Below are 13745 nucleotides of genomic sequence, written 5' to 3'. Positions count from 1 at the left end.
CACGAATGAGGCTGCCCCCCAACGATGGCCGACGGGGCAAAGGACTCAGGGCGGGCGAGGAGCCAGCTCAAGAGGAGCCTGGAGCCCGCACATCAGCGGCCACCCTCGCCAGATCCTGCAGACCGGGCCGTGGACCAGGGGTTGGGGATCGCTGATCTAGACCACACTGAAGGGGCTGTTGTTGTTGAAGCAGGCACCCATCTAGGGCCATTGGTTGTTGTTGCACTTTAGCAGAAGTTGGCTGGGGCTAGGAATTTAATTTACACTACAATTTTAGGGAGTAACTAAGTTGAAACAAGCAGACATGCTGAAGCAGCAGAAAAACAATATTTAAAATGAATTACACAGTGCAATGAAGGTACCCGAGGCTCACATTCTAAGGTGCCTTGAATACTGTTTGTGTGCCACTAGTTAGCTGCTGCTCCCTCCCTCTCTCCTGTGGAGGGAATATAGTACCCCAAAACTGATTGTCTGAAAGAGGCTGCTTCTATCTTGAGCACTTGGCTGCAGGATGTCCTCAGCAACTAAAGGAGGAAAATGAGCTGGTGAGGAAGAAGGCGAACAAGTGGGAAAGAAAGCTCCTTCTGCTTCCAAAAAGAAATTCTCTTTTCTGGGAACCTGAAGTGGCACCACCTTCTGTTCTCTAAGGCAGTGGTCTCCAACCTCCGGTCCGGGGACCGGTCTGGAGATCATTTGGTACCGGGCCATGGCTTCTCGTCCTCTTCCCTGGTTGCTACCTTGGGGGCTGCCCTGTCACTCTGCCGCCGGCTCACCTTTAGTGCTCTCCAGTGGTTGCCATGGCTGGGGCTTCCCCTCAGTGTGGCACTGCGCAGCTGCTACTGGCAGCACCCCCCAGCAGGCGGCGGGAAGTCAGGGGCTCCCGTGGGAAAGCAAGTGGAGTAGAGGTTCAGGCGGCAGCGACATCCCTCGGCAAAATATTACAACCCCCCCCCCGCCTAAGTAAAATTGTCGTTGACCAGTCCCCGGTGATAAAAAGGTTGGGAACCACTGGGCATCCCACCAACTGGCACTCTGTGCTCCTTTAAAAAAGAGGAGATGCAGAGATACAAGCAATGGAGCAGCCAGTCAGTGGCTGTAGCATAATAAATCCAGCATTTTGTTCTTTGCTGTGCTGCAGCCATGTTGTGCATTAAAAAGTGAGACTCAGAATGCTTTGAGTCTCCTTTGGTGTATATGTGGATGCAGTAAGTATTCTGAAAGCACACTGTGCGCCTTTGAAATGCATACTTTGGAATTAAATGCATGTGTGTTTAGCAGAACCATCCTAAACAATTATACTGCATATAAGCCCATTGACCTTTATGAACTAAGAAGGGTGTAACTCTGCTTAGGAACGTACTGTAAACCACTGTAAGCAGATTTGAGAGTAACCTCTGCCTTCTTGAGTGCACTAAATGGAAGAAAATATTTTACATACTCTAAATTGCGAATTGACACTATAACAATGAAAGGATCTCACCAACCATCATTAAGAAAATAAGAAAACTACATCTGACCCAGCATTCTATCAGAAAGCTTTCAAACCATGTTGTGCTCCTCTTTGGGAAGAACATATTCAGATTTTTTCTCTCTCTCGTGCTGACATTTCTTGTTTCAGAACAGGAATGTTTACATCCTCATTGTCTTCATTTTTTTTTTTTTTTGCAGTTGGATTGCATATGACAAGGAAGACTTTTCTGGTAATCAGTATGTGTTAGAAGAAGGAGCCTATCCTGATCTGCCCGCAATGGGATGCCTACCCCAAACTTGCTTAAAGTCTTTACAAGTTGTAAATATTGTAAGTTTTACAAATATTTCAATAATCAAATGAGGTAGAAAAGCTTGACTTGCTCGCCAGTGTAAGTTCTGTGAACAAACAAAATATAATCTGACAGTTTAACTGAACAAAGTATAGATGTAGAACTGTGAAGTTGGCAGGTCCCATTTATTTTAGATATCAATAAAATCTCATTTAATAATTACAGTAAGAGCCTTTTTCTGAGCATATTTTGTGATTCCTGAAAGACAGGGCTGCGAGCTTTAAATCAACTATGGATCTTTAAATTTTGAACCAAATGAGTCAGTGGGAAAGCAACAGAGAGATAAAACTAAGTGGCTGTAGACAGCCATGGATGAAGACATGTTTGGAAAATACACATACCTCACCTTCTGAAAAGCCTTTTCATACCTTTCTTTTAAGTGAACATTCAGCGCACACATACTTATTCCTTAACACACTCACAGTAAAATATTCCTTTGTTCACCAACAGTGAAGACTCCAAGAATAATCCAATGATTTATTCTTTAGTGATCAAAAAATACCTACTTGGGTATCTCAATCATTAATGAAGCAAAGGATTTAACAATATAACTATTGATATTAACTATTAGTCTGAACTGCAAATCGACACAGCTCGATTATTGTTGCCTGCTGACAAAAAAGATGAATGGCAAAGCATCTGCTCTTTCGTAATATAAACACTTTGAAGGGTTACTTAATTTCTTAATTGTCAGGCTTAACAAATAAGTCCCACAAAATGGCATATCAGCATCTAATGCAATAATTTAGAAACTACAAATGTAAAGCTAATTGAAGCAGTTTGGGGATTAGGAGAGCATATCTAGAAAGCAAGCCCATGTTATTCACTTTTACATGAATTTAAAACAGGAGACAACTGCAGAGACTGAAAAATTCTGTCCTGCACTATACAGACTTGTGGAGTATTGCAGCCTGTGCTTGGTATGAGAAGAGCAGGTTGTGCAATATACAAGATACACTTCTTGCATTAGGTTTGGGCTTTCCCATAGAAAAAAGCGCATGCCTCCCCCCCTGGGAACTTCCAAGTACTCCTACATTTGCACTACATGATCCAGTTGGGCTTCTGGTAACAATTTGGGTGAGGACAACCTTTCATGTATCATAACATTGCGAAACAACTCCTCTAGGAGTTCTGGATTAGTATATTAAGTCATCATTCTTTGATTTCAGTCCCAAAATTCATGTTTTGCATGGAATACATAGAATAAGAATGTAAAATGTAAAACTCAGTTTTTTAAAATTCCATGTTTAAAGAACTATAGGTTTAAAAATTCATGTCATGCCACTTTATCCAGAAAGCTGTAGGGGAAGTTCTGCAATTATAGCTGTTGCTGAGTCATGAAAATACCAGCAAAGAATGGAAGGTGTGGCTGTAAATAATCACCTTGTTCTCCTTCCAGTTTTCATCCCACACCTTGAATAATTTTTTCATGAGTAATGAGCAGGCCTCCCATCTAATCAGTCCTGTAACAGTGGGATTGATTTTCATTTCTCTTAATTCATCAGCTCAAGCAGTTTTGCAAGTGTTTTTTCTTCTTTTTTTGGGGGGGGGGGAGTGTGGCTGAATCAGAAGCAATAAATACTCCCCGTGTGGCAAATCTGGTTAAACTGGTAATCCAGTGTGCTGGAAAGTATTGATTTTTGTCGAGGGGCTAGTGATGGTCTACTGATTAAGAACAGCTACTTGCCATTCACAAATGAAAAACTTTAGTGACTGTATTGCTTCATGAACCCTACAATTGATGTAAAATTAGACTGCTTATTTTAAAACAGGAACTTTCTGAGCCAGTCATAGTCCTCTTTGAAAAGGAGAACTTCAAGGGAAAGAAAATGGAATTTACTACAGAAATTGTAAATCTCAAGTTTCTTGGCTACAATCCTCATGTAGCTTCAGTACAAGTTCTTGGTGGCATGTAAGTTGAACATTGGGATTTGTTTTTGTAGGCTTTAAGTAACCATTAAGTGATATTTAGTGGGTTATTATAAGTTAGCATAAGTAGAATTAACTTGAAAAATACTGACATTAGAAGCCTTGGAGTGAGACTGAGATTTAAGGCGAATTTATGAGGGAAAGGATAACAGAAATGAGACATTATTTTTTCCTTACTGGGGCTAACAGCAGCTCTGGTATGGGGGGGGGGGGGGAGGAGCCTCTGTGTTCATCTTGCTTGGCATAATTTGTTCTTCCTGCTTATAGCAGAGACTGTCTATTTCATGATGACTGGCAGTCTGTCTGAATACAAGTTAATTCTACAACTCAAGGAGTTTAGTTTTCATCTGAACTACAGTTCTGAGGATTTTAAATGTAAAAACTTGTGCATTGTCCTGATAGCTAAAGTCAGTCTCAACTGAGGTTTGTCAATGTCCTACATTGTGGGTCGTGATTGTAAGCATACAGTAACAAATTTTTCTTTAAAAAGTTTTCTGTCCTGGTACTTTGGCGTTTTATATGATGTTTAAGCACCAAGAATAACCTGTTCCCGAAACATGTTTACTTGCACAAATTGTTAAGCAGTTTGCAGGGTCAGTTCTTAACTGTAATTTAAATATTCAGCCTAGGCTTAATCATGATTAAGGAATATATCAGCACAGTGCATTTGAGGAGCTTGGGGGCATTAATGCTGTGGAGCGGTATATTAGACAATTAGTATAATCCTTCACAGGGCTGAGAAGCTGAGGGCAGAGTCAGCTCTCACCTTTCCCGATGGCACGACTAAGCTGTCGTAAGCCATTTTGAAATAACGAGTATTACAATGGCTTTATGCCAAATGTACACCACTATTCAGCACGATCTTGTAACCTAGATCTTCATACTCAGAAGCACTTGGGTATAATTTATGTAATAACGTAAGATTGCAGTCTTATTGACTATATAACTTTAATGTATTGGTATTGTGACAAGCATTAAAAAAAACAATTTTGCCTTACCTCATATACATTATTCTATAGTTAAATATATATACTAAATGTATTATTTATCTCAGGTGGATTACTTATGAAAACAATAATTACCGTGGTCGGCAAATTTTATTAAAACCTCAAAAAATACCAAACTGGCATGCATTAAGCGGCTACCACAAAATAGGTTCCATGCGACCTTTACTACAGGTAAGAAATACAGCCTACTCTGAAATGGGAAAGCATGAGTAAATGTTCCATAACTGTCCTTGTCAACTGGCTCTATATTTATTCTTTGTTCTGGTATTTGATGGGAGTTCTATTTTTATGAAATTGCATAGTACAAAGACCAGTCTCCTTGGAAAAAGAAAATCTGATCTGTAAGATTTGGTTACCTGCATTGCACCTATTAATAATTCTGCCTCTTCAGGATATGTGTATGTGTTTATTTGAGCTGAACTTACATTGCTTCTCTGAAAATATTAGCATAATTAAATTACATAATTTAGAAGTACCCGTAGTCTAATATTTACAGTATGCTCAGGTGAGAGATCTTGTGATGCAAGTTGAATAGAAATAAATGTAACAGGGGCAACAGATACATGAGCACTATAGAATCAGGGATACAACGCTCCATACTTTATGACCATGCTTTGAAAATTACTGTGAATTATTAACAGTATTTTCTAATATTGTAGGCTATGATCTCATAATTCTTTTGTTCAGTAGCAATACACAATTTGATGATCGTTGCCTAAATCACCTAAGGCTTTTGTGTGTGCTTTCACTAATCAAAATATACATTTCTCAGTTGTGACTGTATAGTTTTTTTCTCCTTTATAGATTTCATACTTTTTGTTACCAATAAAGTATCTTAAATAGTTAACAGCTGTTTACTTGTCTACCAAACAGATTAAGCAGGGATTTTGTCTAAATTTACCTACATCTTATTTACCATTCTTCATACATGGCATCACCTACTCACAAGAAAATGCATGTTTGCCATATTTATACCATCATAAATGAGCATGTGTATATTTTGTTCCTGCATAAAAATAATATGCAAGTAGCTGAGTTTAAAGTGCATGCAAACAATGGTAGAGCAGTGACCACACCCAGATGCTTGAGAATAATACGCTGTCATTGTACAATTGGGCACAATACTTGGAGATACTATAATGCATGAGCTCTGGTCTTTTCACAGAAACGGGTGTACTTCAGACTTCGCAACAAAGAAACAGGACAGTTCATATCAACTGATGGAAATGTCGATGACTTGAACCTTTTGAGAATGCAGGTTGCAGAAGAAAATAAATCTGATGAGCAAGTCTGGGTTTACCAAGAAGGATATCTCAAATGCAGGGTAAACGTTTACATTAAACATCTTTTGCATCTTGTAAGTGATGCAATAACCCATGTACAAAACTCAAGGATAAGCCCTGCTGAACACAAAAAGCCACTTCAAACTAATATCTAGCAGCTTGTACTGTTAATGTAACTAGAAGAAGAAGAAAAAGAAGAAGAGTTGATTCATATATGCTGCCTTCCTCTCCCCACAACAGACACCCTGTGGGGTGGGTGAGGCTGAGAGAGCCCTGATATCACTGCTTGGACAGAACAGCTTTATCAGTGCTGTGGCGAGCCCAAGGTCACCCAGCTGGCTGCTTGTGAGGGAGCACGGAATCAAACCCAGTTCGCCAGATTTGAAGTCCGCACTCCTAACCACATTATCAAACTGGCTCTCAAAAACAAATTTTTGCTTCCCATTAATTTTGTTAAATCCATAGTAGGTTCTCTCACTGTTATCTTTCTGGAATGTGAACTTTAACTGTTGAAGTATATTGACCAAAGATTTTTCATTTAACAATATTCTAGCTTTATAATGACTGAAAATTCTTTTAGTAATAAATTCAGGTTGGTTTAATCTTCTGTCTAAAATCTAAGCACAGAGAAGGCATTTGGAGCATGATGCAAGGAACTTAAAAAAAAATGAAAATGGAATGGCAAAGGCTGCAGAAATCTAAAACTGTGCCTTAAACCTCATGGATTTCAAAATCATGTGTTTTTAGTTATTGTTTTGCTTTCACGCAACACCTGCCATTCTTGCATAAATAATTAAGGGTGTGCAGTGTTTTTTATCCAATATTTTTTGGTTTGGGTCTATTGGACACCCCAGTAGTCCATATTTCCCCAAAAAATCCCAGCTTCCAATATCAGTATGATATTTGGATCCAGGGTTTTTCAGAAATCCTTGTTTTTGGGAGGTCCAATAAACCCAATGAAAAAAATACTGAATGAAAAAATAGCCAGCCAATCCTGGGACTGACTTGGCTTCTCCTGCAGGGTTTAAACCATGTTGCAGGAGAAGCTGGCCCCAGGAGCTGCAACTTTATGGAGCATAGCCGAACTAGGTTTAAAACAGACTGCTAGAACAGCAAGCCCCAGGAGTTCCTGTGCCACATGGAGCACACTGCTCCAAACAGCACAGCTGATCTTGGCTGGGCTTGCTTCTCTTGCCCCATCCTCCAGTTTCCAATGTAAACTCTTTCCCATTTGTTAATAGATCTGTCATGCTAATCTCCTTGTTATATCTTGAACCTCAGCTCAAGCCTCCATTTCCTGCATGACACTGGAATCCTACTGTTATTTCATATTTTTACAGTAAAATGTTGCCATTTTTTTCAATCAGTTTAGATATCCATTTCCAAACAAGGTTTCCCACACTGATCTGCAGGAGTAGTCTAGCAGGCCAGTCCTAAACACTTTCCTTACAGAGAAATGCTGCTGAGTTACAGTCTTCTCTGATCAAAGTGGTTAGGTTTTCTTTTGGGCTCTTACATCAGATGAAGTTAATACAACACGAGGTCTACTTTTAAAAGTTGTGTAACATCATTAACAGCATTCTGCCAAGGGGAGACATTTCTCAACTTCACCAGAAGTGATCTGCAGGAGAGGAATGCTTCCTGCCTTTCAGTAAGCCAAGAGCATGTTTGGACACGGAGAAATCTCAAGTTCTAACTTACAACAGACTGCAAAAAGGGAGAGGAGTTGATGTTAATGCCCGAACTCAAAAATATAATTAAGAACTGACACACTCACGTGGTATTTCCACATGCTGTTTGTTCTTTTAAGCACAGGCTGCTGTATTTTTGCAACTCAGTGCCATGCCCACTGTTCAGTAGCAGAGACAGTTCTTTTTGCTTGAAAATGGCCCTGGGTCGAATCCCTGTTATCTCTTGTTAAAAGAACGTCAAGCAAGTAGAGATGGGGGGGAAAAACTGTATATGAGATGCCAATGGAGCACTGCTAGTCAAAGCAGACTGTATTGGGTTAGATGGGCTTAACCGTTGTACTTTATGAAGTCCAGCAAGATAACCTGTGTGTGTTGTTATATGGTGGAACACTGTAATGAAACTTCAGTACTAAAATAGCATTGAATAATGAAACACCCAAATTAAACAATACTCCTGGCATTGCAACAACTATTTTAAAGCTGGGGGAAAACTCCCAGAGTCCCAAAACCATGAAAATCAGCATGTGTACATAATAAAGCTACTGAGAGAAAAATATCAATGTTAATGATAGGCATCAATGACTAGCACAGCAGTAAGATAGAGCCTCTTTTTCAGTGACATGGTTTATTTCATTCCACAGATGGCAGAGGATTTCTGCATGACCATTGTAGGAAGTCTCATCACTCCTGGTGCAAAACTGGGCCTGGCACTCCAACAGAATGAGGAAAAACAGCAGTGGAGGATTAATCCAGATGGAAGAATCTACAGCAAGATAAAACCAAATTTAGTGCTGGACATTAAAGGTAAAAACTTGTTTGAGGGAATACGCTAATGACTCTGATGGTGCTTACTAAGAAAGACCTTTCATAGGGTAGAGTAGGACGTAAGACCAGGTGGCCATACTGTTGAAATTGCAGTTTTATTGCAGTGCAGACAGACATACCTATCTGCAACATATCTGGAAAGGCTTTGTGTGTATGGCTCTCTTGCTGGATTAGAACAAACGTCTTTCTGAACACAATATATTTTCCCCCGATTTCTTGTGTCATTTCCTGGATGGAGAAGGCCAGTGTTAAGTAGACCAGTGATCTTCCTAGATCACAAATAGGATGCTGCTGACACAACAGTTCTTGGTTTTCTCGTTATAAACAAAGAAGGAAATCACAATTGTTGCAGGAAACACTATGCATTGCCTGTATTATCATGCCTAAAATTTACTCAATAAATAATTAATTCTGATAGCAAGAGGAAATATCGTTATTCTATGAAAAAATGACTAAAATAAAGCATTCAGGTTCTTGATGCATGTGAGCTTGTATAATTCATAAGATATGCAATTATGCCCTCTTGTGGATGCAGTTAATTAATGCAATCCTAAACACAGAGTTACATCCACTGATGATGTAATGAGTTTATTTTATGTATGTATGTATGTATTATACTTATATATTGCCCTCCCTGAAGGCTCAGGTTTTGAAGAATGTAACTCTGCTTAAGATGTTTATGGCACTGATACCTGCAACACATAATCTAAAAAATTTATTCCTGCAACACATATTCTAAAAAATTTATTCCATGCACTGAAACATTATGAAAGATTACTGAAGTATGAACACTTAAAAAAAATCAGGAACTCCAATCTAGTCTATCTAAAGCTAGTAAAGATTAAAAGCAGTGACAGTAGGTAAGATGAATGTGATTTAGACTGTCAAAAACTGGTCTCAACTAATTTATATATAGCACTGAGATATATATTTATATATAGCACTGGCTAGGGAAGCATCAAAAACATATTGTGTTCCTGTAACATGGGTCTGTTGTGGTAAATGTTTGATGCTCCTTTATCACCCCACCAACTGTTTGTATAAAGTAATGCGTGAGTATAATGAATCAGTACCCAAAAATTGATTGCAATAGAAAATGACATTTTTAAGACATATCAGCATTTATATACAAGATTTGCATTTATGTCTGTTGGTGTCATAATCCCAAACTCAACTAATTTCATTGTTTTGGGGAGAGTGTTGAGTTGTGGATAGTCTGGACCTCAATCCTGAAAATAACTAATGTAATTATTGGGTATTAGATCCCTCAGGATCCAAACTAATTTTATTACACTATCCTGTGTTGCTAGACATTAATTTACAAAGCGTTAAATATGTTAACTACTGCACAAATATGAATTGCATTTTATTGGAAACAGATATTCCTACAACTTCTGATTGGCCATACAGAGTATGAAAGACAGCATGCTTGGCTCAACTAAAATATTATAAATTGTCTTTACAAAATAACACTTTACTTGAAAAATAGACTTTCTTCCTTTATAATGTTCTGGAACTACTAACTCAAGGAGGTATCTGACGTTATGTTTTGATTTGGTTTTTTGGTACTATTACAGAGAACCTGTATGGTTATCTGTAACGTGAAGCATAACCCTATATCAGAAATGCTGAACTATAACTTTTAAAATTTCATTTTAGGGGGAACACAGTATGATCAAAACCACCTGATTGTCAGTTCAGTTAGTGAAGACAAGGCAACACAATGCTGGGAACCACATGTAAAAATGTAAAAATAATTCTACTTCAGAAGGAAGAATGAAGAATTGGACCCATCCAGAGCAATATACATGAAGAGTGGTAGAAGAGAAGAGATATGCCATATGCCTGTCACTGATTTTAATGGGAATTTAATGTGCTGCCTTCACCATTTTGAAGTGCTTTTGTGTACCTTGCTAGAAGTTTAAAAAGCTCTAAAGCAGCAATCCGTTCTATTCGTTCCTTTTCCCAAGTAAAATTCTGTCAGTGCAATTATTTCACAGCAGGATTAAGTTATTAATCTAGAATATATTTTAATGTGCAATTTTAAATTATTTCTGAAGTCCTATTTTAATCTCTTCGTGCTGCAGGCTTACTAATGTATATTGTATTTGCACAAGAAAAGAAATGTTTACTCTTTAAAATTCTCTAGATCATTTTAGGTGATTTCTACAAAATTTCTACAGTACATTGAAATACAGTTTAGTAAGGAAAATGTTTTAGAGCTTGTGATTGTAGTTTTACATCACAAGAACTACACAACCCAGTAAGTGTCTGCAAACGAACTCATTAACCATGAATAATTTCTCCATTATGCATCTGCGTTGCTGCCTTACTTTATACAAGTATTAAAGGGGGAAGGGAAAGTATTCCCCTCTTTATAAAGGGGAAATATATTTCTTTCACATTTTAAAGTGTTCTTTCTAAATAGAAATGTGCAAAGTTTTTAAAATGAGATGATTTTCTTAACATAGCAACAGTACCACTTACTATTTGCTATACACTGCTCTGTGTATAAATTCCTGTGCTCTGGGATCTTAAGCCTTTCAGCCTACATTCGTAGATACTTCTGTACATCTGATTATTCTGTGTTGCATCAGTATTACCTACCCTTTTCACATCCATAGCATCTGCAGATAGACTTCTGTTGAGACCCGATCCCCCACTTTACCTCATCCCGCTATATGCACTTCACTGCTATCCTGGACAATGAATGTGCTGCACTGATGCATTTGAAAAAGCTTGGGGCATCTAGTCCTTTGTGAGGGATCTATGGTGAATCTCATAATTTAAGTTCTTCCTTGAACATCAGCTAATTGACGGTTACTAAACCAGAGTTCAACACCCAACAACCCCTGATTATGTGCAAACCCTACTGGAGTAGAGGTATTTTTAAAGGTAATCCCAGCAATGAACCCCAGCAATCTTTGTGCCCAAATCATTGTATAAACATGCCTATTTTACAAATAAAATTATTATTCAATTAAATCTGTTTTTCTTCTGAAAATAGGATCAGAATTCTGACAAAATATTTACGAATCAGACCACAGATGTTATGCGTGGTACAACTATTCTCTCTACAGGCATCACAGGAACAGCAACAGAAACAAAGACAGAGGGCAGGAAAGAACCTTTTAGCCACCAGCAATAAGCCAGTACTGTTAGCACTTTCCCCTTAGACCAATATAGAAATTTAATGGCATTACCACCACTAAGTGGCATATACCAGTACTGGCTTACTCCGCTTCAGTTAGTTAAGATGGTTCTGCGGCTATTTTAGCACCCAGCAATTCATACACCGTCAATGTCATTAGTGTCACTGTGTCATTGCCCACGACTCAGAGATGGACTGGCTACTAAGGCCAAGGCAAAAAGCAGCAGTTAGCCAAGCTGCCTCATGAGGAGTTGCCTCATGAGAGCTGATGACACCCCACCTGTCTCCTGATGGACGGTCAGCTTGACAACTTGAGTCAGCTAGATGCCTGGAGGATGTAACAGAATGGTTTCAGCCTAGTTGCATGAAACTCAACCCCTTGAAGACAGGTCTTTTGGACAGGTGGAAGAGGGTCAGACCAGGAAGTATGTCTCCCAAATCTTACTAGCATGCAACTTTAAACTGCACTATCAGTCACAAACCTGGGCATGATCCTCAACACTTCCATAACCATGGAAGCTTAGGTCACAAAAGTAGCACAGCTGGCATTTTTCCACTTCTGCAAGCCAAGCTACTAGCACCCTACCTGGCCCCAGAACGCCTTGTCACAGTGATCCATGCAATGGTCACCTCTAGACAGGATTACTGTAACTCGCTCTACACGGGCCTTCCTTTATCTGTACTCCAAAAATTGCAGTTGGTCCAAAATGCACCCAGCTTGCTGGGGGGTAAGCGGTAATGATTGGGGAAGGCACTGGTAGACCACCCCGTATTGAGTCTGCCATGAAAACGCTAGAGGGCGTCACCCCAAGGGTCAGACATGACTCGGTGCTTGCACAGGGGATACCTTTACCTTTACCAAAATGCAGCTGTCCACATTCTCAGCCAAACACTGTGGAGAGTATACATCACCCCAATCCTTCAGCAGCTGCACTGGCTACCAACTGAGTACTGGGTCAGGTTTAAGGTGCTGGTACTTACCTTCAAGGCCATATGCAGTCTGGGCCCTGCATACCTCAAGGACCATTTGCTTGTCCATATCCCCTGAAGATCCACGCAAACAGATTGGAGATCCCTGGCCCCAAACAAATCCACTTGGCCTCAACAACAGTCAGGGCCTTTTCAACGGTGGCCCCAACCTGTTAGAATAAGTTCCCCCCCAAAATCAAGGCCCTAACAGAACTTAAATACTTCTGCAGGACCTGCAAAACAGAGCTCTTCCGCCAGGCCTTCAGCTGAACAGCAGCAACAAGGGACCTCCCTGTAACCAGATCTTTCTATATCAGGCAATTCTTAAGACAGGATCCAAGTTCAAGGTCTCGTTGTCTCCAAATTACCATGGTTATTGTTCCAATATTTCCAAATTATATTTTGATGTTGATATCATGACTGTTTGAATTTGATCTGTTTCTACACTGTTAAATATAGTTCAATGTATTTTTCCAACCTTACTGGTTCTACATACACCGCCCCAAGATGTCACAGTGAAGGGAACTTGAGAATTTTAATGAATAAATAAATAACAAAGGAGACGCATTCCTTCTCCTCTCCTCCCTTTCTCCTTGGGATTGGGGAAGAAGTGTAGCTGTTTTCCCAGGCCATTTTCCTCTCCTAAACCATTCCTTCATGGACTTATTAGCAAAGATTCTAGATTAACAACATAAAAACTGCAGTCAAATAAGTCCCTCTGCCTCATAAATTGTTATATAGCTACAGACTACATAAAGCCCTCTTGTACAGGCTTGTTTTGAAACTCATGCTCAGTTAAGATGAAGTACCAAAGAACTTTTCCATGCTGCATCTATAGCAAAATGATCTTGAGAATCTGTAAAGCCAGACTACCAGACACTTCTATTGCAGTGGCTTAACCCAGTGGTCCCCAACCACCGGGCCACGGCTCCCTCTCCCCACCCCCACCCCCACCCCCACAGTGAGAAACTTCCCAGGCCACAAGCAAATCGACTGCCAAAGCGGCCGATTAGCTTGCGGCCTGGCAAGCTTCTTTTTGTGGGAGGGGGGAAACGGAAGTGCAGCCGCTG

At 39.6% G+C, this 13745-nt stretch overlaps 1 protein-coding gene across 7 annotated transcripts in view; it reads left to right on the top strand.

The window, feature by feature from the left end:
- Positions 1-11540, top strand: part of CRYBG1 (crystallin beta-gamma domain containing 1) — a 139140-nt gene extending 127600 nt beyond the window's left edge. For all 7 annotated transcript variants that reach the window (XM_077302895.1, XM_077302886.1, XM_077302904.1 and 4 more), the window contains 6 exons: positions 1669-1798; positions 3593-3732; positions 4804-4927; positions 5922-6080; positions 8372-8534; positions 10215-11540. In XM_077302895.1, the coding sequence (XP_077159010.1) occupies positions 1669-1798; positions 3593-3732; positions 4804-4927; positions 5922-6080; positions 8372-8534; positions 10215-10306 (808 nt within the window). In that variant the 3' untranslated portion in view covers positions 10307-11540. The remainder of the gene's footprint in view (positions 1-1668; positions 1799-3592; positions 3733-4803; positions 4928-5921; positions 6081-8371; positions 8535-10214) is intronic.
- The last annotated feature ends 2205 nt before the right edge of the window (positions 11541-13745 follow it).

This window comes from Paroedura picta, chromosome 1, assembly GCF_049243985.1.
Source record: "Paroedura picta isolate Pp20150507F chromosome 1, Ppicta_v3.0, whole genome shotgun sequence".
NCBI lineage: Eukaryota > Metazoa > Chordata > Lepidosauria > Squamata > Gekkonidae > Paroedura > Paroedura picta.
The sequence above is the reverse complement of the archived record's forward strand: the minus strand, read 5'-3'. Positions and strand labels throughout refer to the sequence as shown.